Genomic DNA, 20732 nt, shown 5'->3' on the forward strand with positions numbered 1-20732 from the left:
CCACAGCAACTCTGCAGAGGGCTTGGCAGACTGCAGTGTCTGTCTCTAGATGTTGGGGGAAGTCTTCTGGGCCCTCAGAGACCCCTCCAGGCCATTGTTTTCATCCAGCCACCCAATAATTATCTCTTCTGTCCCCTAGTCAGTCATCAGACCTGTCAGCCTCCACTTGCTCAAGCTGGATATGGGAACTGGTGAGAAGACAGATGCTCGGCCAGCCCTAAGTGATAGAAAGTTCTTCCTGAGGTTGAGTTGAACTGTCTTACTGCAACCTTCCCTCACCAGTCCCAATTCTGCTCCCAGGAGCCAGAACAAGAGTGAGCCCCTGTCCCCAGAATCATCTCCCTCTCCCCACATCTGAGGGTGTACAGCAAGAGGGACTCCAGACCTATCTCATGGTCAGCCCATTTTGGGACCTCCCCTACCCACCCCCCCAGCCTGCCCCGTAACTTTCCTCAAGAATAAAAGCCAGATCTCCCCCATCTTAAATGTATGCCATTAATTTTTTGAGACCTAAATTCAGGACTTTACATTTCACTTACATGTACCTTTCATTTTCTTGGTTTTAATCCAGCATTTTGGTATGTTGAGATAACCTTAAATCTTGACTTTATTGCCTTGTGGGTGTTACAGCTCCTATCCACAGATTTGATAAGCATGCCTTTTATTTTCTCTCTAAATTATTAATTAATGTCATATCAGGGTCGGAGTTCTAGGGACCTCTAGGCTACTATCAAACCTTTCATAAGGCCCTTGTTTTTGGTCCTCCAGCATCCCTCCTACGTCTCTCAATCAATTCACAAGGTTTTTCTGAGAGATCTTGGCAGTGTCCTGCTGAACTTTTGTATTCATCATCTTTTCCTCTCAGAAACCCATTCTGGAAGAGGAAATCTGTAGGTTTAGCTTGATTTGTTCTTTTGTTTGTTTTGGAAATATTATTTAGTAAAACGTGTACACTGTAAATAGCTGTGTAAAATTAACAGCTGGATAGAGTTACAAAAACATTTACCAGCCAGTTGTGTCTTATGAACAGTTGCTCCAAATGGTATTGACTTGATTTTTATTTTTTATTTTTTTAGATTTAAAATAAGTTTTAAGTTTTTTATTGCCAATTGACAATTTATAATTGTATAAATTTTGGGGATACAAAGCGATGGTATAATTTATGTATACAAGGTGGAGTAATTACATCAAGCCAGTTAACATATCCATCAAATACTTAACATTTTTTGTGGTGAAAATATCTGAAATTTAGTTTTTGTTTTTCTTCTTTTTAGTAAGATTCAATCTTTTTTTGTGTGTGTGACCGAGTCTCGCTCTGTCACTCATGCTGGAGTGCAGAGATCTTGGCTCACTGCAACCTCCACCTCCCAAGTTCAAACGATTTTCATGTTTCAGCCTCCCAAGTAGCTGGGATTACAGATGTGTACCACCACACCCGGCTAATTATTGTATTTTCAGTAGGAACGGGATTTTGCCATGTTGGCTAGGCTGGTCCCAAACTCCTGATCTCAGGTGATCCGCCCACCTCAGCCTCCCAAAGTGCTGGGATTTAGAGGCGTGAGTCACTGCACCCAGACTCAATCTTTTTTTTTTTTTTAAGATGGAGTCTTGCTCTGTCGCCCAGGCTGGAGTGCAGTGGCATAATCTCAGCTCACTGCAACCTCCACCTCCTGGGCTCAAGCAATTCTCTTGCCTCAGCCTCCCGAGTAGCTGGGATTACAAGTGTGTGCCACCACACCCAGCTAATTTTTGTATTTTTTAATAGAGATGGGATTTCACCATGTTGGCCAGGCTGGTCTCAGACTCATGGATCTGCCCGCTTTGGCCTCCCAAAGTGCTCTGATTACAGGCATGAGCCACTGCACATGGTCCTCTTGGCAATTTTGAAATGTGCAATACTCTATTATTAACTCTATGCACTATGCTGTGCAATAGAATTCAAAAAAAGAAAACCATTTCTTCTATCTAACTGCAATTTTGTACTCTTTGACCACCATCACTCCATTCTCCCCCACCACAGAGCCACTCTACTCTCTGGTTCTATGAGTTCTATTGTTTTAGATTCAATATATAAGTGAGAACATGTGGTATTTGTCTTTCTGTGCTTGACTTTTTTTTGTTTTTTTGAGACACAGTCTGGCTCTGTTCCCCAGGCTGGAGTGCAGTGGCGCAATCTCGGCTCACTGCAAGCTCCGCCTCCCGGGTTCACGCCATTCTCCTGCCTCAGCCTCCCGAGTAGCTGGGACTACAGGCGCCCGCCACCACGCCCTGCTATTTTTTTTGTATTTTTAGTAGAGACAGGGTTTCACTATGTTGGCCAGGATGGTCTCGATCTCCTGACCTCGTGATCCGCCCACCTCGGCCTCCCAAAGTGCTAGGATTACAGGCTTGAGTCACCGCGCCCGGCCTGTGCTTGACTTATTTTACGTAGTATAATGTCCTCCAATATTGTCCATGTTGTTTTAAATGACACAATTCTGTCTTTTTAAAGGCTGAATAGTATTCCATTGTGTTTACATACCCCATGTTCCTCATCCATTCATTGGTTTATATATACACTTAGGTTGATTCCATAGCCTGGCTATTGTGGATAGCGCTGCAATAAACCTGGTGGTGCAGACATCTCTTGGAGTAACTAATTTCAGATTTTGGGGTAAGTACCCAGAAATGAGCTTGCTGGATCATATGGTAATTCCATTTTTAGCTTTTTGAGGAACCTCCATACTGTTCTCCATAATGGCTGTGCAAATTTATTACATTCCCACCAACACCACACAAGGGTTCTCTTTTCTGCACATCTCCACCAACACTTCCTTATCTTTCGTCTTTTTGGTAAAACCATCCTGACAGGTGTGAGATGATGTCTCATTGCGGTTTTAACTGGCATTTTCCTAATCATCAGTGATATTGGGCATTTTTTCATATACCTGTTAGCCATTTGTATGTCTTCTTTCAAGAAATGTCTATTCAGATTTCTTACCATGTTTTAATTGGGTTTTTTGTTTTCTTGCTGTTGAGTTGTTTAAGCTCCTGGATTTGTTCTTAGTGAGTACTAATATAGGCTTCTAATGAACAATACATTATTTTCTTTCTTTTTGAAAATGCTTTTTTGTTTTGTTGTGCTTATTATGAAAGAATTCTAGGCTGGGCGTGGTGGCTCACACCTGTAATCCCAGCACTTCGAAGGGCCTAGGCGGGCAGATCACGAGGTCAGGAGTTCAAGACCAGCCTGGCCAACATGGTGAAACCCCGTCTCTACTAAAAACACAAAAATTAGCCAGGTGTGGTGGCACATGCCTGTAATCCCAGCTACTCAGGAGGTTGAGGCAAGAAAATTGCTTGAACCCGGGAGGCAGAGGTTGCAGTGAGCCAAGATCACGCCAGCCTGGGCGACAGGGTGAGACTCCATCTCAAACAACAGCGACAACGACAAAGAATTCTGAGCACCGCAAAAGAGAGAGTAAACATGACAGAACCCTCGTATCCAGAGATAACCCCTGTGTTTGTGATGCCCTCTGCCTGCCACATCCCATTGGCCCAAAGATTTCAGCTGGGGTGAATGGTTCCTCAAATTTTTAGCACCCCACCAAGTCTGCACCTGGGAGTCTCTCTGCTGTGCTTTCTCTGAAGTCACAAAAAGGGACAACCCAAAACTGCAGGAGTGGGGCAATGCTAGACCAGTGGGGAGGTGAAGCAGCCAATGCCACCTCTCAGGTGGGGTAAAACTCGAGTTCACTCTGCACTTTTCTCAGCGTGTCCCCAGCAGGATAGAACCCCCCAATTGCCCACAGCTAAACCCAGCTTATTTAGGCACCCATTTCTTGCCTTTTCTCCCTTCTTCATCTCACGCTCCTCATTCCCTCACTTCCACTGCCCGGCATCATCTCCCAAATAAACTCCCTATAACCAAGCTCTTGTCTTAGGGTCTGCTTTCAGAAGCAGGAGAATCAAACAAAGATGTTAGTGACTACCTCTTTGCGTATACACTTGTATATGTATATTTCCAATAATAAACCTATGTAATTTTGCATAAAGGGGATCATACTACACATGCATTCAAAAACCTGTTTTTTTTTTCTAATTACTCACAGTAGGTAGCAAACATATTTCCATGTCAGTAAAGAAAATCCTAAGCACAGTTTTTAATGTCTGCATAGTATGCCATTGCAGGTGTGTCTCATTTTTTATTTAGTTTACGTAATTTATGGCTATCTGGATGGTTTCCAATTTTGCACTGAGATGAACGTGCTCAGGCACACATCTTTGCAAGTGTGCAGCTCAGAATTTGAAAGAATTTTTTTCAAATTCGGAGCTGAGCGAGTGCTTTGTTGTCTCCTAAGTGTACACTGTGTTTGATCATTTCTTCTGGAATTTTAATAGAGGTCAAAACTAATCTTAGCAGTGCAGAGGCTTTTTAGATAAAAAATTTATATTTCCCTTTTTTGAAAATCAGGACATTTGCCCACCTTCAGTTTTCTGGCACTTCCTTCATTCTCTGTAGTTTCCTCAAAAGCAATGATTATATCTGTAAATACCTCTGGGTCCCTGGGATGTCATATGTCTGGGCTTCAATGAGTGAGCTCATTGTAGGTGTCTTGATGTCTTCTTCCTATCGCTTGACTATCTTGGGTCTCAGTTTCCTCCTTATCCTCTTTATTCCACAGTTTGAAGTAAAATTGCCTGTGCCTTGCTCTGCCTGCCCTTGAGCCTAAGCCAGAGCAGATTCCTTCTTGTTCTTCTTAGACTTTGAAAGCTCTTTGCTCTTGTCTTTGCCAATTTCCCCTGACTTCTGTTCACTGGAGCTTCAGTTCTTTGCTAACGCCATTCTTACAGATCCTGCCAATCTTCCAGATTCCTCTTGGGTTATTGATTCCTTCTTGCCTCTTTTGTGTGTGTGCTTTTCATACCCTGGCTCATTGGAAACCTACAAGTGCAGGCTCACAAGATTTTCTCTAAAACTTGATTTTATTTTTTAACAGCAGTGTTTGCAATTACTAATTGGAATTTTGGGGTTTTATTACCTCTTGCCACAGCTGTCTTATACTGGCGTGTTGTACAACACATCTTATTTTATCCTCACAGACACTCTGTGAAGCCAGCTGAATGTTAAGTTCCCCCACTCAATAGATGGGTGACCAGTGGCACAGAAAGGTTTAGGCACTATCTCAAAGACACCCAGCAAGACACTGGACCAGCCCTTGGTTTTCCAGTTTCTTAGCCTAAATATGGTTCCCCTTGTCCACAATGGCTGAGAGAGGGTTCTGGTAAGGTGGGAGCAAGCAGCCTTATGCCTTGGTCTGCTATCCCTTAAAATCCTGGAGGTAAGGTCCATGGTTCACTCTCTTTTCCCTAGGGAGAGAAATTCTCTCTGCGTGGAGGATATCACCTCTAGAATCCCATCTCCCCAACAACCCCACCCCTTCAAGCAGACAAAGTCAGTGACAATTCCTCTGAAGCTAATAGCCAAGCTGTCCTCACCTCCTCACCTGGTCTCAAATGATTCTCTGCTCAGACAGCAGGGATTGTGTGCATGCACACACACAACAGGGACTCTCTCTTTCTGTATGTGTGTGTGTGTGTGTGCCTTGTACATGCACACACACATATGTACAACATAAATACAGAGGCACCTCAGGTCTCTCTCTCTCTCACCCACCCACCCACAGACACACACACAAGCACAACATGAATACAGAGGCACCCCCAAGTGTTTCTCTGCCTGTCTCTGTCTCTCTCTCTCAGTGTCTGTCTCTATGTCTCTGTCTCTGTCTCTGTCTCTCTCTTTCTCACACACACAGGCACAACATGAATACAGAGCACCCCCAGGTCTTTCTCTCCATCTGTCTCTTTCTGTCTGTCTGTCTTTCTGTCTCACATACACACGCACACACACACACACCGTGAACACATGGGTACCCCAGGTCTCTCTCCCTCTCTCAGTGTCTCTGTCTCTGTCACACACAGAGCGTCACATCGTCTGGCTCTGGACAGCCGTGGGTGATCAGCTGCCCGGCCCCTCTCCTTTCCCTCGGCCCCATGCCCCGGAGTCGGTATCCAGCCCCATGGCTGGCCCCCAGCCCCGGGACCACTCACCCTCCATGCTGCCCCCAGTTGCGGGCTCAGGCGGTCTCCGACGGCGGGAGGCAGCGGGCCCCTTCGGGCCAGCGGGCAGAGGGACGGTCTCCGGGCACTTGGTTGCGGGCTGCGCCCCTGCCTCCGCGCTCCGCAGGTCCGGTCTGTCCGGGCAGAGGTGGGCAGGGGGCGTGCGCTCCCAGGACCCAGGCCCTGGCCGGTTTCCCTCCCCTCGAGCTGACTGGCTCCCGCGCTGCCCGCCCGGCTCAGCCGCCCGCCGCCCCGCGCCTCGCGACCAGGGGAAGGAGGGGGCTCGTGAGGCGCAGTCGTCATGGCACCCGCGCACCTGTGCCCGCCGAGCGAGGGCGCCCCGGGCCCGCCTCCCGCATGGCGCTCTCTCCACAGAGCCCGAGCGCCCCTCCGAAGTAGGGGACACACCCCTCCTCCCACTGCAGCCCTGGCAGCGGTGTCCCGTAATTCCCCGCCTCTCTCCCGTGTCCCACATGCCAGCCTCTGTCCCCACTCCTCATCCTTGCCCACCCTAGCCTCGGGTCCAGCACTCTGGGCTTCCTGAGAAGGGGATGAGAGGTAGCTGTGAAAACAGGAGGGCTTCAGGAGGGAGGCAGGGGGTAGCCCCACCAGCTCCAGGCTCTCCCAGGAGAATGGGGACAAGGTCTGCTAGGTGACCAAGACTTTGAAATTAACCAGTTCAGGCATTCACGGGGTGGCACCCTTGGAAAAGTTTCTTATAATAATACCTGCACCTGAGTATGTTTCTGCATTTGTAAAATGATTTTGAGGGGAGTAAATGTGATACCAAAGTTCCAGCCCAGCCCATAGTAGATGCTCAACAAATGGTTCCTTGAGCTGAATTGGAGAATACTCATCTCCAGCCCCTGTCCGGCACCCAGCAGACACCACCATAAATTTTTGCCACATGAATAAAGATCCCAGGTTCTATCTGCATTCCTATGTTTTTGTTGCAGCATTGTTTACAATAGCTAAGATTTGGAAGCAACCTAAGTGTCCATCAACAGATGAATGGATAAAGAAAATGTGGTACTTATACACAATGGAGTACTATTCAGCCATAAAAAAGAATGAGATCCAGCCATTTGCAACAACACGGCTGGAACTGGAAATCATTATATTAAATGAAATAAGCCAGGCACAGGAAGCAAACATCACATGTTCTTACTTATTTGTGAGATCTAAAAATCAAAACAGTTGAACTCATGGACATAGTAGAAGCATGTGGTTACCAGAAGCAGGGAAGGGTAGTGGGAGGATAGGGATGGTTAATGGGTACAAAAAAAATAGCTAGAAAGAATGAATAAGACCTATTATTTGACAGCACAATAGGGTGACTATAGTCCATAATAACTTAATTGTATATTTTTAAATAGCTTAAAAAGTATAATTGGATTGTTTGTAACTCAAAGGATTAATGCTTGAAGGGATGGATACCCCATTCTCCATGATGTGCTTATTTCACATTACATGCCTGTATCAAAACACCTCATGTACCCCATAAATATATACACCTACTATGTACCCAACTATTTTTTTAAAAAAAGATCCCACGTTCTAGGCAGATGAAAGAAAGTGAAGGGTCTATTCCTTCCCCTTTTAGGAGTCAGGAGTTTTCTCACTGGACACTGAGGAAACAGTTGGCATCAGGATTCTTCCTAGTCTCACTTCTTTCCCTAGTTCCTCCTCTGTCCAGAGCAGTGGGCAGAGTCTCACAGCTAGAAGGTCCTTAGAGGTCACTGAGTCTAACCCTGACCCAGAGCAGGCATCCTGACCCTGATCCCCAGCAAGAAGTATCCCCAGCAATGGGTACCTCTGCCATCATGTCCCTCTCTCTTCCCCTAGGGCAGCCCTTCAGAGGTCGGGTGGGAGGGAAGTTGCTCCTTCAACGCTGCTGTTCTACAGGAGAAACACAAGAATTTCACTGGGCTTTTTTCTTTCTCTGACTTGCCTCAGTCTCTTCATCTGTAAAATGGGCATAATAATGGAACCTATCTCCTATAGTTGTGAAGATTAAAGCAGTTACTATATATAAAGCATGTGAACAGTGCTTTTCATATAGACAGTAAGCAAGAAATATTATTCATCTTATCACTATCTTGAGTCCACCTCCCTGTAGAAGTGCTCACATTTCTTGAAGTCCCTCTGATAAAACCCAGAAGTATGTCAGGTCATATTAAGCCCCCTTGAGCAATGCAGAGTTCGAGGCACTGTGCCGTAAAGTCTGTTTAGCCCAGCACTGCCATTTAGAGTTGGTGTGCTTTGGGAAAATTATGTGTCTTTGTGCCTGAGTTTCCTCTCATAATAGGGATAATAGTACCTACCACGTATGGTTATGAGAATTAAATGAGTTAATATATATGTAAAGTCCTGACAACAGTACCTGGAACATGTAGGTACTCAATAAATATGAGCTATAATTACTGGGGCAATAGAATTTTTTTTTTTTTTTTGACAAGGTCTTACTCTGTCGCCCAGGCTGGAGTGCAGTGGCACCATCTCAGCTCACTGCAACCTCTGCTTCCTGGGTTCAAGTGATTCTCCTGCCTCAGCCTCCCTAGGAGCTGGGATTGCAGGTGACCACCACTGCACCCAGCTAATTTTTTCGTATTTTTAGTAGAGACGGGGTTTCACCATGTTGGTCAGGCTGGTCTTGAACTCCTGACCTCATGTGATCCACCCGCCACGGCCTACCAAAGTGCTGGGATTACAGGTTTGAGCCACCATGCCCAGCCGGGGCACTAGACTTTGAATAATGCAGTCTCACTTTTTCACTTTCTTCCCTTTCCTTCCTTCTTTCCTCAGCAGCCACATCATTCTAGTGCCTTGTGGTCAATTGCTCCACCATCTTTCTTATTTGAATAGTTCCAGATCATAGAGCCTTTTCTTCCTTTTCCCTCCTCTTCTACAGACATTTTTCTTCTACCATTAAAACCTTCCTATAGTGTCAAGTCCAAGTGGTACCAGACAAAACAAATTTCGTGGATCTAGCCTTGGAGAGCAGGCAGAGCAGTGTGTCTGAGTGTGAATTCTATCTCTACTATTTGTTAGCTGTGTAACCCAGGGTAAGTCACTTAAGCCCTCTGATATGGTTTGGCTATGTCCCCATCCAAATCTTACCTTGAATTGTAGCTCCCATAATCCCCAAGTGTTGTGGGAGGGACCTGGTGGAAGGTAATTGAATCATGGGAGTGAGTTTTTCCTGTGCTGTTCTCGTGATAGTGAATAAGTCTCACAAGATCTGATGATTTTATAAAGGACAGTTCCCCTGCACATGCTCTGTTGCCTGCCTCCATGTAATACATGACTTTGCTCCTCCTTCGCCCTCTGCCATGATTGTGAGGCCTCCCCAGCCATGTGGAACTGTGAGTCCATTAAGCCTCTTTTTCTTTATAAATTACACAGTCTCCACTATTTCTTCATAGCAATATGAAAATGGATTAATATACCCTCTAACCCCATTTTCCTCATTTGTAAAATGGGATTTATACTACTTCTTCTCAAGGCTGCTGTGTGGATTAAAAGTCACAGGCCATTAAATACAGTGCCCTTCCTCATCCCCAAAGTCATGGGTGGAGGCCAAACAGACAGATTGGGTAAAAGTTGCTCCATGCAGATAAAGAAAAGTGCCCCCTCTCTTTCTCCTCCTGTTGTGGACTGAATTATGTCTCCCCAAAATTGATATGTCAAATTCCTAACCCCACAGTGTGACTGTATTTGGAGATAGGAAGTAAGTAATTAGGGTTAAATCAGGTCATAAAAGTGAGGCCCTAACAACATAAGGTGGGTGTCTGTATAAGAAGAGAAAGAGGCTGGGTGTGGTGGCTGACACCTGTAATCCCAGCACTTTGGGAGGCTAAAGTGGGTGGATCACTTGAGTCCAGGAGTTCAAGACTAGCCTGGGCAACATGGCAAAACCCTGTCTCTATAAAACATATGAAAAAAATATACATAGCCAGGCGTGGTGTTGTGTGCCTGTAGTTCCAGCTACTCAGGAGGCTGAGGTGGAAGGATCACTTGAGCTCAGGGGGCTCAGAGGCTGCAGTGAGCTGACATCACACCACTACACTCCAGCCTGGGTGACAGAGCAAGACTCTGTCTCAAGGGAAAAAAAAAGAAAGAAGAAGAGAAGGAGACAACAGGAATTTACATGCATAGAGGAAAGGCCATATGAGGCCACAGCGAGCAGGTGGTCCTCTGCAAGCGAAGGACAGAGGCCTCAGGAGAAACCAAGCCTTTCAGCACCTTGATCTTGGACTCTAACCTCCAGAACTGTGAGAAAATAAATTTTTGTTGTTTAAGCCAGGGGTCCCCAAATTTTTGTTGTTGAAGCCCCAACCCCTGAGTCACAGCCTGTTAGGAACTGGGCCACACAGGAGGAGGTGAGCATCAGGTGAGTGAGCATTACCGCCTGAGCTCCACCTCCTGTCAGATCAGCAGCAGCATTAGATTCTCCTGGGAGCGCAAATCCTATTGTGAACTGCACATGCACGGGATATAGGGTGCACACTCCTTATGAGAGTCTAATGCCTGATGATCTGAGGTGGAACAGTTTCATCCCCAAACCATCAGCCCCCACCCACCGTCCATGGAAAAATTGTCTTCCACAAAACCAGTCCCTGGTGCCAAAAAGGTTGGGGACCACTGGTTTAAGTCTGTGGTATTTTGTTATGGCAGCCCTAGCAAACCAAGACACCTCCCTACCCCAGAGCAGCTCCCAGGAAACCTGAGGCAACATTATTCTCCATTGCAGATCATGCTTTTCTCCAAAGTTCACCTGACTGCAGGGCTGGGGCACTTCTCTGCCCTGAACCTTGGATGCAGAGTCTTTCAGTCAAACAAGTCACCATTCCTCCTATCTTACAGATGAAGCCATCAAGGGAAATGCCTTGCCCAATATTACACAGCTAGAGTGGAAGAGAGAGGAGAGGAGGCCAAGAATACTCCCCTGGACTCCTTGGGCACTGGCCCTGCTGGACCTTAGCCCTACCTCCCTCAACTTTTTGGCCCTTTGGGAGAGCATCTGAGAAAGCTCAGGGTGCACCCATCCAAGGTGTAGAAGCAATCCCTGTCCATCTCAAGGAGCCCCACCACCTCCTTGGCCTGCAGGGTTTCCAGCTGCATGCATTCTGCCCAAGAGCTTGACCTGCACCTTCATCCTCAGGCGAGCTACTCCCCATCCCACCCCACCTCCAATAGCTACAGCTGGGCACATGTGCTGTGGCCTAGGGAGCCTTTTTGCAGAAAGCCCCACCATCCTGGAAACCGATTTCCATCTGAAAAGCTAGATGCCAGGAGGTGGCATGAAGAAAGTGGAATTGAGAAGTTCTTTAAAAGGGGAAAGCCTCCTGTGCACACTGGAATCCATGTGGACACCTGCTTGGAGAAGCATCTAAAACGAGCAGTGGAGGAGGAGGTGGAGGGTGATCTCAGAATCAGACTTTCTCAGGAGTAGTGAGGGCAGTCAAAGGAGACAATAGAAAGCCAGAAAGCCTGTTGCCCAGGCTGGAGTACAGTGGTGCAATCTTGGCTCACTGCAACTTCTGCCTCCCAGGTTCAAGCGATTCTCCTACCTCAGCCTCCCAAGTAGCTAGTATTACAGGTGCCTGTCACCACACCTGGCTAATTTTTGTATTTTTTAGTAGAGGCAGTGTTTCACCATGTTGGCCAGGCTGGTCTCGAACTCCTGACCTCAAGTGATCTGCCTCCCTTGGCCTCCCAAAGCACTGGGATTACAGGTGTGAGCCATTGTGCCTGGCTTCCGGATATTTTTCTAAAAAATTTCAGCTCCCAATTAAAAAATGCTGGGCAACAAATTCACAATTATTTTTAAACATTGTACAGGCCAAACAATATATCAATGGGTTGAATTTGGCTCTAAACTCTCTTGCAACTTCTTAACGTCTCTAGAGACCAGGAGTTCTCAATCCTGGCTGCACATTAGAATTGTATAGGGGAGCTTTAAGAAAAATCACTGGCACTGAGCCTCTAACACAGACTAATTAAAGCTCACTTGATTCTATGGAATCAGACCAATTCAATTGTATTCATCTCTGTTTGGATAGGGCCTCCACATCAATGATTTTTCAAAACTCTCCAAGCGACTCTGACGTTCAGGCAAGATAGAGAATCACTGCTGCAACCCTTCTCAGCTTTTCACCTGCCACAAGGGTCCTGGTCTCATAGAGCTTGTGGTCAACTGCGGGAGACATGAATGAATGAGTGAGTGAATGAATGAATGATGATCTTGTCTGTGGGCCACACACCATACTCTCCCCAGTGATCTCCCCAAATCATGCCCCTCACCGTCCATTTCCATTCCCCTGCAGACTTCCAGGTACTTCCTGGTTAAACCCAATCTCTTCCACAGGCCACCCAAGATGCCCACGGCCCAGTCCTTGTCCATTTCTCCACTCTCCAATCCTACCGCTTCTCCCTCCACCTGACCTGCTCCTCACTGAGCATCTTGCTGTTCCACTAACTGCTCCGCACCTTGGCATGTGCTATGCCCTCTGCCTGGCTATCTTTTGGTGCTCCCTCTCCTGTCCCCCTCCTCACCTGCCCATCAGCCTGTCTCTTGTCCTATCCTCTCTGCTCCTACATCTAGAATAGCTCTTAGATCAGTGATTCCCGAACTGACGCACTTTAGAATCTCCTGGGGAGACTTGAAGTCATCACACCCCATACCAATAAAATCAGAATGTCTCAGTGTGGGAACCAGATCAGTTTGTTAGTTTGTTTGTTTATTCCAGCCTGGGTGACAGAGCAAGACCCTGTCTCAAAACACAGTGGTGTGATCTTGGCTCACTGCAACCTCCGCCTCCTGGGCTCAAGCAATTCTCCTGCCTCAATCTTCTAAGTAGCGGGGATTACAGGCACATGCCACCATGCTCGGCTAATTTTTGTATTTTTAGTAGAGATGGGGGTTTCACCATTTTGCCCAGGCTAGTCTCGAACTCCTGACCTCAAGTGATCCACTGCCTTGGCCTCCCAAAGTGCTGGGATTATAGGCATGAGCCACCATGCCTGGTCCCAGATCAGGAGTTTTTAAAGATTCTCAGGTGACTCCAATGTGCAGCAAGATTTCCGAATTACTGTCTGGGACATTCCAGTCATATTTCTCTTCCCATGCCTCTTTCCCCAGCTAGTCTACAAACTTCCCACAGGCTGGGTGGTAAATAAGCAGAATTTTTTTTTTTTTTTTTTTTTTTGAGTTCAGTGATGCAATCTTGACTCACTGCAACCTCCACCTCCTGATTCTCCTGCCTCAGCCTCCTGAGTAGCTGGGACTACAGGCGTGTGCGACCACACCAGCTAATTTTTTGTTGTTGTTTTGTATTTTTAGTAGAGACAGGGTTTCATCATGTTAGCCAGGATGGTCTCGATCTCCTAACCTTGTAATCCGCCCACCTTGGCCTCCCAAAGTGCTGGGATTACAGGTGTGAGCCTGAGATATTTTTCTCATGGTTATGGAAGCTGAGAGTCCCGGATCAAGGTTCCAGCTGACTTGGTTTCTGTTGAGGGTACTCTTCCTGACTTGCAGACACCCCTTCCCGCCATGTCCTCCCATGGCCCTTCCTTGGTGTGTGCACACGAGAGAGAGAGGAAGCTCTCTGGTGTCTCCTCTTATAAGGTCACTAATCCTAGGGGATCAGGTCCCCACCCCAGGACCTTGCTTAACTTTCATTACTTCCTACGGGCACTATCTCCAGGCACATTGTGGGGTTAGGGCTTCGACATAAGAATTTTGAGGGACACATTGAGTCCCTAATGCCCTCCAAGAACAGAGACCCTTTCTCTTGCACAGCAATAGGCCCCATCCTAGCATCCTCCCTGGTCATAGGCCCTCAGTGGGTGTTGATGGAACCCACAAGGCCTGTGTTGGCCTCATACACACACTCCTCATCCTCCAAGCAGAGTCAGAGGCATCTTCTGAGATGCCTGAGAGGGTTGGTAGGCACCTGAGAGAAGGGTTGGCATGAGGCCCAAGACAGCCCTGTGGGATACCTCCCCTGTGGTGGGGAAGCCAGGCATCTCCCATGGAGACTCAGTCTATGTCTCCCTGGCTGGAAATGCACACGGGCCTTTGGGGCAAGGAAGGCCATTGGTGTAGCTACCATTTTGAAAAGGCACAGAATCCACAGGGAAGGGGGTCTCCATGTGGTGAAAATATGGCCCCTGGAGTCAGACCCCCAGCACATCCCCAGCATTTTCAGGGTGTTTGTTTATGGTGGTGTGAAAGGAGGGACTGTCCCCTTGAATAGCAAGGCCAGGGGAGCTGTAGAGAGGCTGAGGCCTAGGCAGGAGTGGGGTCCCTTCCTAGGAGCCAGGAGGCATCCCTCCGTCTCCTTAACCAGCCTCGGAGGAGCAGTTGCTTCAAAAGGTTGTAAAATGCTTATTAGTCAGCTCTCCCTAGGGAAGCAGGTCAGCGTCATTATCTGCATTAATAAATGACAAGTGAGGTTTCCAATGGCTGACTCACTTCCACAGCACAGCCAGGGCAGCAGTGGCCACAGAGGAGATGCCAGGAGTGCCACGTAGAGGAGCTCCCAAACCCCGGCACCCAGTGAGGGCCACAGAAAGAACCCAGGGCATGCAGCCAGGAAACCTGGGCATTCGTCTGGGTTCCACAAACTCCCTGCACATCCTTGGGTGGGTTGCTCCACTTGCCCCTTGAACACTGTGGAACATTCCCTCTGGAACTTGGGGTTCCCATCTACGAAGCACAAGAGGTTTGGATCAGAACTTTTCCCCTCTGAAAGCCCACCTTCTCCTCTGGAGAATCTGCATGCAGGGAGTCTTCCTAGCATGGACTGGGATGACCTGAGGAACTCCAGCTCTCTGTCTGAGGTTCTGCACCCTGGGTGAAGGCAATGAGAGCTTTTGGGGTGGGCACTACTAGGTCAAGAAGGATTCAGGCCACTGTATCAGGAAAAACACATCTCTACAAGGTGGCAGGAAAGTGGTGAAGCCTCTTGGGAAGAGGTGGGCAGTTATCTGGGATAGCTGGGGCAGCCCTGGGGCCTCCTCCAGCTTAGATGGGGCCTTCTGTAAACCATTTCCTGGGCCCTGGACACCAATTCTACGAGACACGGACTCCACTCTGGATTTGAGGCTGGTCATGGTGGCTTACGCCTGTAATCCCAGTGCTTTGGAAGCCGAGGCAGGAGGATCTCTTGAGGCTGGGAGTTTGAGACCAGCCTGGACAACATAGCAAGACTCCATCTCTACAAAAAAATTTAAACATTAGCTTGGGATGGTGGCACGTGCCTGTTAATCCCAGCTACTGAGGAGGCTGAAGCAGGAGGATCGCTTGGGCCCAGGAATTCGAGGATGCAGTGAGATTGTGCCACTATACTCTAGCCTGGGCAACACAATGAGAGCCCGTCTCTTATAAAAAAAAAAAAAAAAAAAAAAAAAAAGGCTGGATTTCGACCTGAATTGAATCTGAACTGTGCCCCCTGCCGCCAACCTTGACTAATGTCTGATCTTGGCCAGGTTGTCCACCTCCTCCTCTCCCCAGATTCTTCATCTATATAATTGAAATAATAGTAGCTGCCTACCACGTTGCTGTGGGGGTTAAACGAGGTGAGAAGTGGAGAGCACTTAGTGTGGTCACAGACACCTGGTGAGCTGCTAGCATGTATTTTTATTGATGCTTTTCACTTCCTCTACTCTTTTTTGACACCTCTGGTTTTTTCCTTTCACCTCAAGCTTTGGGTGGCTTCTTGCCTTTCTCTAACAGAAACACAGAGCAGCTGATAAACTTGGTCCCAGGAATGTTAACGCTCAAGATACCCTCCTAGGAGAATCTGTTATAAGGAAATATGACCCAAAATCTAGAAAAGAGACAAAGACAATAACTGCATTGTTCAACAGGCCTGCCTGTGAGAATGTACCACTGTAACTTTGTTAGTTACTATTAATTAAAGGCACAGACTCTGTGAGGTTACTTGTTAACTTATGGATTCGTGTCCAGCAGAAAAAAATAACCCCAAGTTGAGTTTATCAGCTGGCAGGACATTCATGCCCACAAATCACACGGGAATCCTGTTAAAATGCACATTCTGATTCAATAGGCCTGGGGAGAGACCTAGACAACACAGTTCTTTTTTTTTTTTTTTTTTTTTTTTTTTTTTTTTTTTTTTTTTTTTTTTTGAGATGGAGTTTCACTCCTGTTGCCTGGGCTGGAGTGCAATGGTGCGATCTCAGCTCACTGCAACCTCCACCTCCCGGGTTCAAGCAATTCTCCTACCTCAGCCTCCCATGTAGCTGGGATTACAGGTGCACACCACCATGCTCGGCTAATTTTTGTATTTTTAGTAGAGATGGGGTTTCACCGTGTTGGCCAGGCTGGTCTCGAACTCCTGACCTCAAGTGATCCGCCCACCTTGGCCTCCCAAAGTGCTGGGATTACAGGCGTGAGCCACCGCGCCCGGCTGACACTACAGTTTTAACACACTCCCAGGTGCTGTTGATGCTGATCGTCTGAGGTCCACACTTTGAGTAGCAAGGGCCTGGTCCAGTAGGAATTCCCTTCTGAATCCTGGCAGGGGTTAAAATAAGATCATATGGACAGGGCAATGCCTCATCAACAGCAGCAGTCTCATCCTGGTGGGCTTTCAGGCACAGTGGCAGGCTAAGGGATGGCATTGGGGACTGACTGTTCTCTCTCAGCCCATGTACACCGACTCCTGGCCACTCCATTTAGGAAAAGCCCCAGCCACAATACCATAGCTTGTGAGTGTCTGGAAAGACCAAAGTGAGGAAGACTTCCTGGTGTTTTTCAGTCCTTTGGAAGCAAACTCTGCTGGTGAGCACAGGTATTTAATATGGGACCTGAACTTGGGCTGGTAGGTGGATACCACATGGCAGTTCTCTCACAAGCAGAGGCCCCCAAGCATCAGTGCACATCAACCACCTGTCCATTCAGTCATTCAGTAAATATACATGTGTACCCACTACGGGCCAGGCGTCACTCCAGGTGCTGGAGACACAGCAGAGACCAAGAAGGACAAAGATCCTTCCTTCATAGGAATTTTATTCTAGCGAGAATAGACAGACAAGAAGCAATAGATATAAGTAAATTACAGTGTATATTGGAGAAGCACTATAGATAAAGGAAAAGGTGAGCAGGATAAGGGAGATAAAAGTGACAGAAGTGCAATGGGGCAGGCTGCAGTAGGGTGGTTAGGGTAGACCTCGGTTTGAGTAGACTTGAAGGAAATAAGGGAGTTGGCCATGGGAATATCTCGGTGGGTGTGGGGAGCAAATGCAAAGGCCCTGAGATGTAAACACATGTGGGGTGTTGGAGGACCAGCTGGAAGCTAGTGTGTCTGGAGTACGAAAGAGACCACAGAAGTAATAGAGGGCGGATGACTCCAGAACTCGAAGACCATGGTAAGGCCTGGGATTTTATACTGAAATAAGTGGAGAGCCACGGCAGGGCTCGGAGCAGATGAGAGAGTTGGGATTTAGAAGGATCCTCTGCGTGCTGCGTGAAGGATGAATAGGGACCTTTTAAGGTGCAGAGGTATGAGTCCTACTTCCAGAGTCTGGTTTAATGGGGCTCATATAGGCCTTGTAATCTACATTTGAGAAAGCTCCCATGATTGGTTCTTTTGGAAACAGTCCATAGATGCAGCACCAGCCCTAGCACAGCTCCAGGTGGCCCATTCACAGTTTTCTACGCAAATGGTGCCAGTTACTCAGACTGCATTGTGAGTGACACCCCCTGCAGTCATGCACTGAGGCAGTCCTGCAGAGTCCACCCTGGAAGGCACCCCAACTTAAGTGCTTCCCAGCTACAGGAAGCAGGGTGCCCAGGTGCTTCCGCTGGCGTGAACTTGGATGCACACACATAGGGTAGCAAGGGCTCCAGTTGGCTCCCAGCCAACGCCTTGAGTACTTCATCATCCTCAAAGGCCTGAGACAGAGCCTTTGTAGATTCCTGAACTATGAAGACGGAGGGAGCAGGGACCTGTCAATCTTCTCATCCTCTGTGGGACTAAATCTCCCATTGGCCAGATGAGCTCCAGGTATGTGTGGCATGCAGCTCTACATGGCACTGAGAGAGGTGAGGTTCATATCTGGGCACTAAAGGCTGTGCCCACACAAGAGTGGGCATAAGCAGATGTGAGAGGAAACTCTCTGGAGTGTGAACTGGGCACCATGCTGATGCACTTACCTTTGTCACCTGTTCTTAACCCTATGGGATTAGGAAAGGCAGTGTTGGCACCCACTTTATAGATAAGGAAAGTAAAGCTTCAGAGAGGCCTTTTCACAGGAATGGGTTGGTAGAAGGACCATGTCAACTGAAGAAAGCAATCAACCACTTCAGTCCAAGCTGGCCTCCTGAGGGACCCGGGGCTCACAGCAAAGACCCGGGACTTGCAACCCAGTTTAAACCAACCCCAGCCCTGCTCCTTCCTAGTCATGTGCTAAGCCTGTTTCTTCATCCACAGAGTGGGCAACAAGAGGGGTGATGTTAACAATAAATGGGAAACGCACTGGCCAGGCGTGGTGGCTCACGCCTGTAATCCAGCACTTTGGGAGGCTGAGGCGGGCGGATCAGCTGAAGTCAGGAGTTCGAGACCACCCTGGCCAACATGGCAAAACCCTGTATCTACTAAAAAAATACAAAATTAGTCGGGCATGGTGGCACGTGCCTGTAGTCCCAGCTACTCGGGAGGCTGAGACAGAAGAGTCACTTGAACCTGGGAGGTGGAGATTGCAGTGAGCCAAGATAGCATCACTGCACTCCAACCTGGGTGACAGAGCAAGACTCTGTGTCAAAAACAAAAAACAGAAAACAAAAAACACCAAACCACATATCAGTGCCTGCCTGGTGCTGATAAACACCAGGGGTGTCCAAGCTCCAGGGGTGCTCCTGCTTGGACCTAAAGCAGCTCGGCTGTGTCCCTTTTCTCAGGCATGGATCGAGCCTGCCTGGCCTGGAGACACATAGTCAGAGCACAGCCTGGCTGCTCATGGGCTGGAGAGGTTTTCCTGCCCAGTTGTCTGAGTCACACTCTTCCCCCAGGCCCACCCTTCCTGCCCTTCACATCTGGTTCAGGGCTCTGCCGAGGCCTTCTGGGGCAGGTGCCAATTCTCACCCTGTCAGGAACTGCTGCTCGCTTCCCAGGGCTGGCTTTCTGCGAAGGGACAGGCACATCTCATGTGAAGAACAGACCCAAAGCGGGGTTCTGGGGTACAACATGGTATTTGGGTGAGACTACAATTAGAATCCTGTAGCCCCACACAGCTTCCCGTCCACATTATTCCTCCATCTTTTCCAGCATAACAGTACTAGTCCTGGAAACTCTTGCACAGGAAGAAAAAGTTGTAAATAACTTTATTGTTCATTCCAGGAGCTTTCTGAAGGAATCATTTAAAGCAACAGCAAACTGATCAACTCTTAATCGCATCAAAAGAGTTTACACACCAAGACTCTTTGAACCCTTTGCCTCAAAATCCCCCCTTGCTGTGTCCACTGATCCTAAACTATGTCCTGATCTTTACCCAATCCTAATCGAGGCTTCCTTCTCTGCATTGAACATCCCACCTAAAACCAAACTCTGAAATCTCTCATCACTTCCTGTCTTCCCAACTCTGACATGCTAGGAAAACTGTCAAGTTCGAGCAGGAAAAGTAGAATTGGCTTTGCCTTATTAACAGGTGGATCTGGTGATGTTTTCGGTGAGGCATCCTTCAACAGGAAACTATGCATGTGGGAGTCCTCTCTCTGACCTCTGACCCTTGGGGTGGGGGAGGCCAGCAGCCTGAGTCCAGGCTAATCCACAGGGGACAGTTACAAGTGATCACAGGGCCTTCAGGAGCTGAGAAATAGTGACCATATGAGTTCTGGAAAGGCCCTTAGGGGTCTCCTGGTGCAGCCCCTTAGTTTTACAGACAGAAAACAGGGCCTGGAGAGGAAAAGAGATTTATCCAAATCACAAAGCTAGCTAGGATTGTTATAGGTATTAAATGAGTTAATAGCTATAATGCACTAAGACACTGCCTGGTACCCACTAAGCTCTATGTGTGTTTGTTAAATAAAAATAATTGGGCCAGGCGCAGCGGCTCACATCTGTAATCCCAGCACTTTGGGAGGCCGAGGCGGGTAGATCACCTGAGGTCAGGAGTTCAAGACCAGCCTGGCCAACATGGTGAAACCCGTCTCTATTAAAAATACAAAAATTAGCCAGGCATGGTGACATGTGCCTGTAATCCCAGCTACTAGGGGGCTGAGGAAGGAGGATTGCTTGAACCTGGAAGGCAGAGGTTGCAGTGAGCTGAGATCGTGCCACTGCACTCCAGCCTGGGCAACAGAGTGAGACTCCGTCTCAAAAATAAAAAATAAAATAGAAAGAATAATGGATCAGCTGGGAGTGGGCTCATGCCTGTAATCCTAGCACTTTGGGAAGCCAAGGTAGGTGGATCACCTGAGGTCAGGAGTTCGAGACCAGCCTGACCAACATGGCAAAACTCCATTTCTACTAAAAATACAAAATTAGCCAGGCATGGTGGCAGGCGCCTGTAATCCCAGCTACTTGGGAGGCTGAAGAAAGAGAATCGCTTGAACTGGGAGGTAGAGGGTGCAGTGAGCCGAGATCACGCCACTGCACTCC

The 20732-nt window shown here is 47.8% G+C and overlaps 1 protein-coding gene across 1 annotated transcript in view; it reads right to left on the minus strand.

Moving 5' to 3' along the window:
* NPFFR1 (neuropeptide FF receptor 1) overlaps positions 1 to 6420 on the minus strand; it is a 37477-nt gene extending 31057 nt beyond the window's left edge. The window contains exon 1 of the mRNA XM_032170598.2: positions 6094 to 6420. Within this exon, the coding sequence (XP_032026489.1) occupies positions 6094 to 6100 (7 nt within the window). The 5' untranslated portion in view covers positions 6101 to 6420. The remainder of the gene's footprint in view (positions 1 to 6093) is intronic.
* Positions 6421 to 20732: the final 14312 nt, after the last annotated feature.

Source organism: Hylobates moloch, unplaced genomic scaffold, assembly GCF_009828535.3.
Source record: "Hylobates moloch isolate HMO894 unplaced genomic scaffold, HMol_V3 SCAFFOLD_3, whole genome shotgun sequence".
NCBI lineage: Eukaryota > Metazoa > Chordata > Mammalia > Primates > Hylobatidae > Hylobates > Hylobates moloch.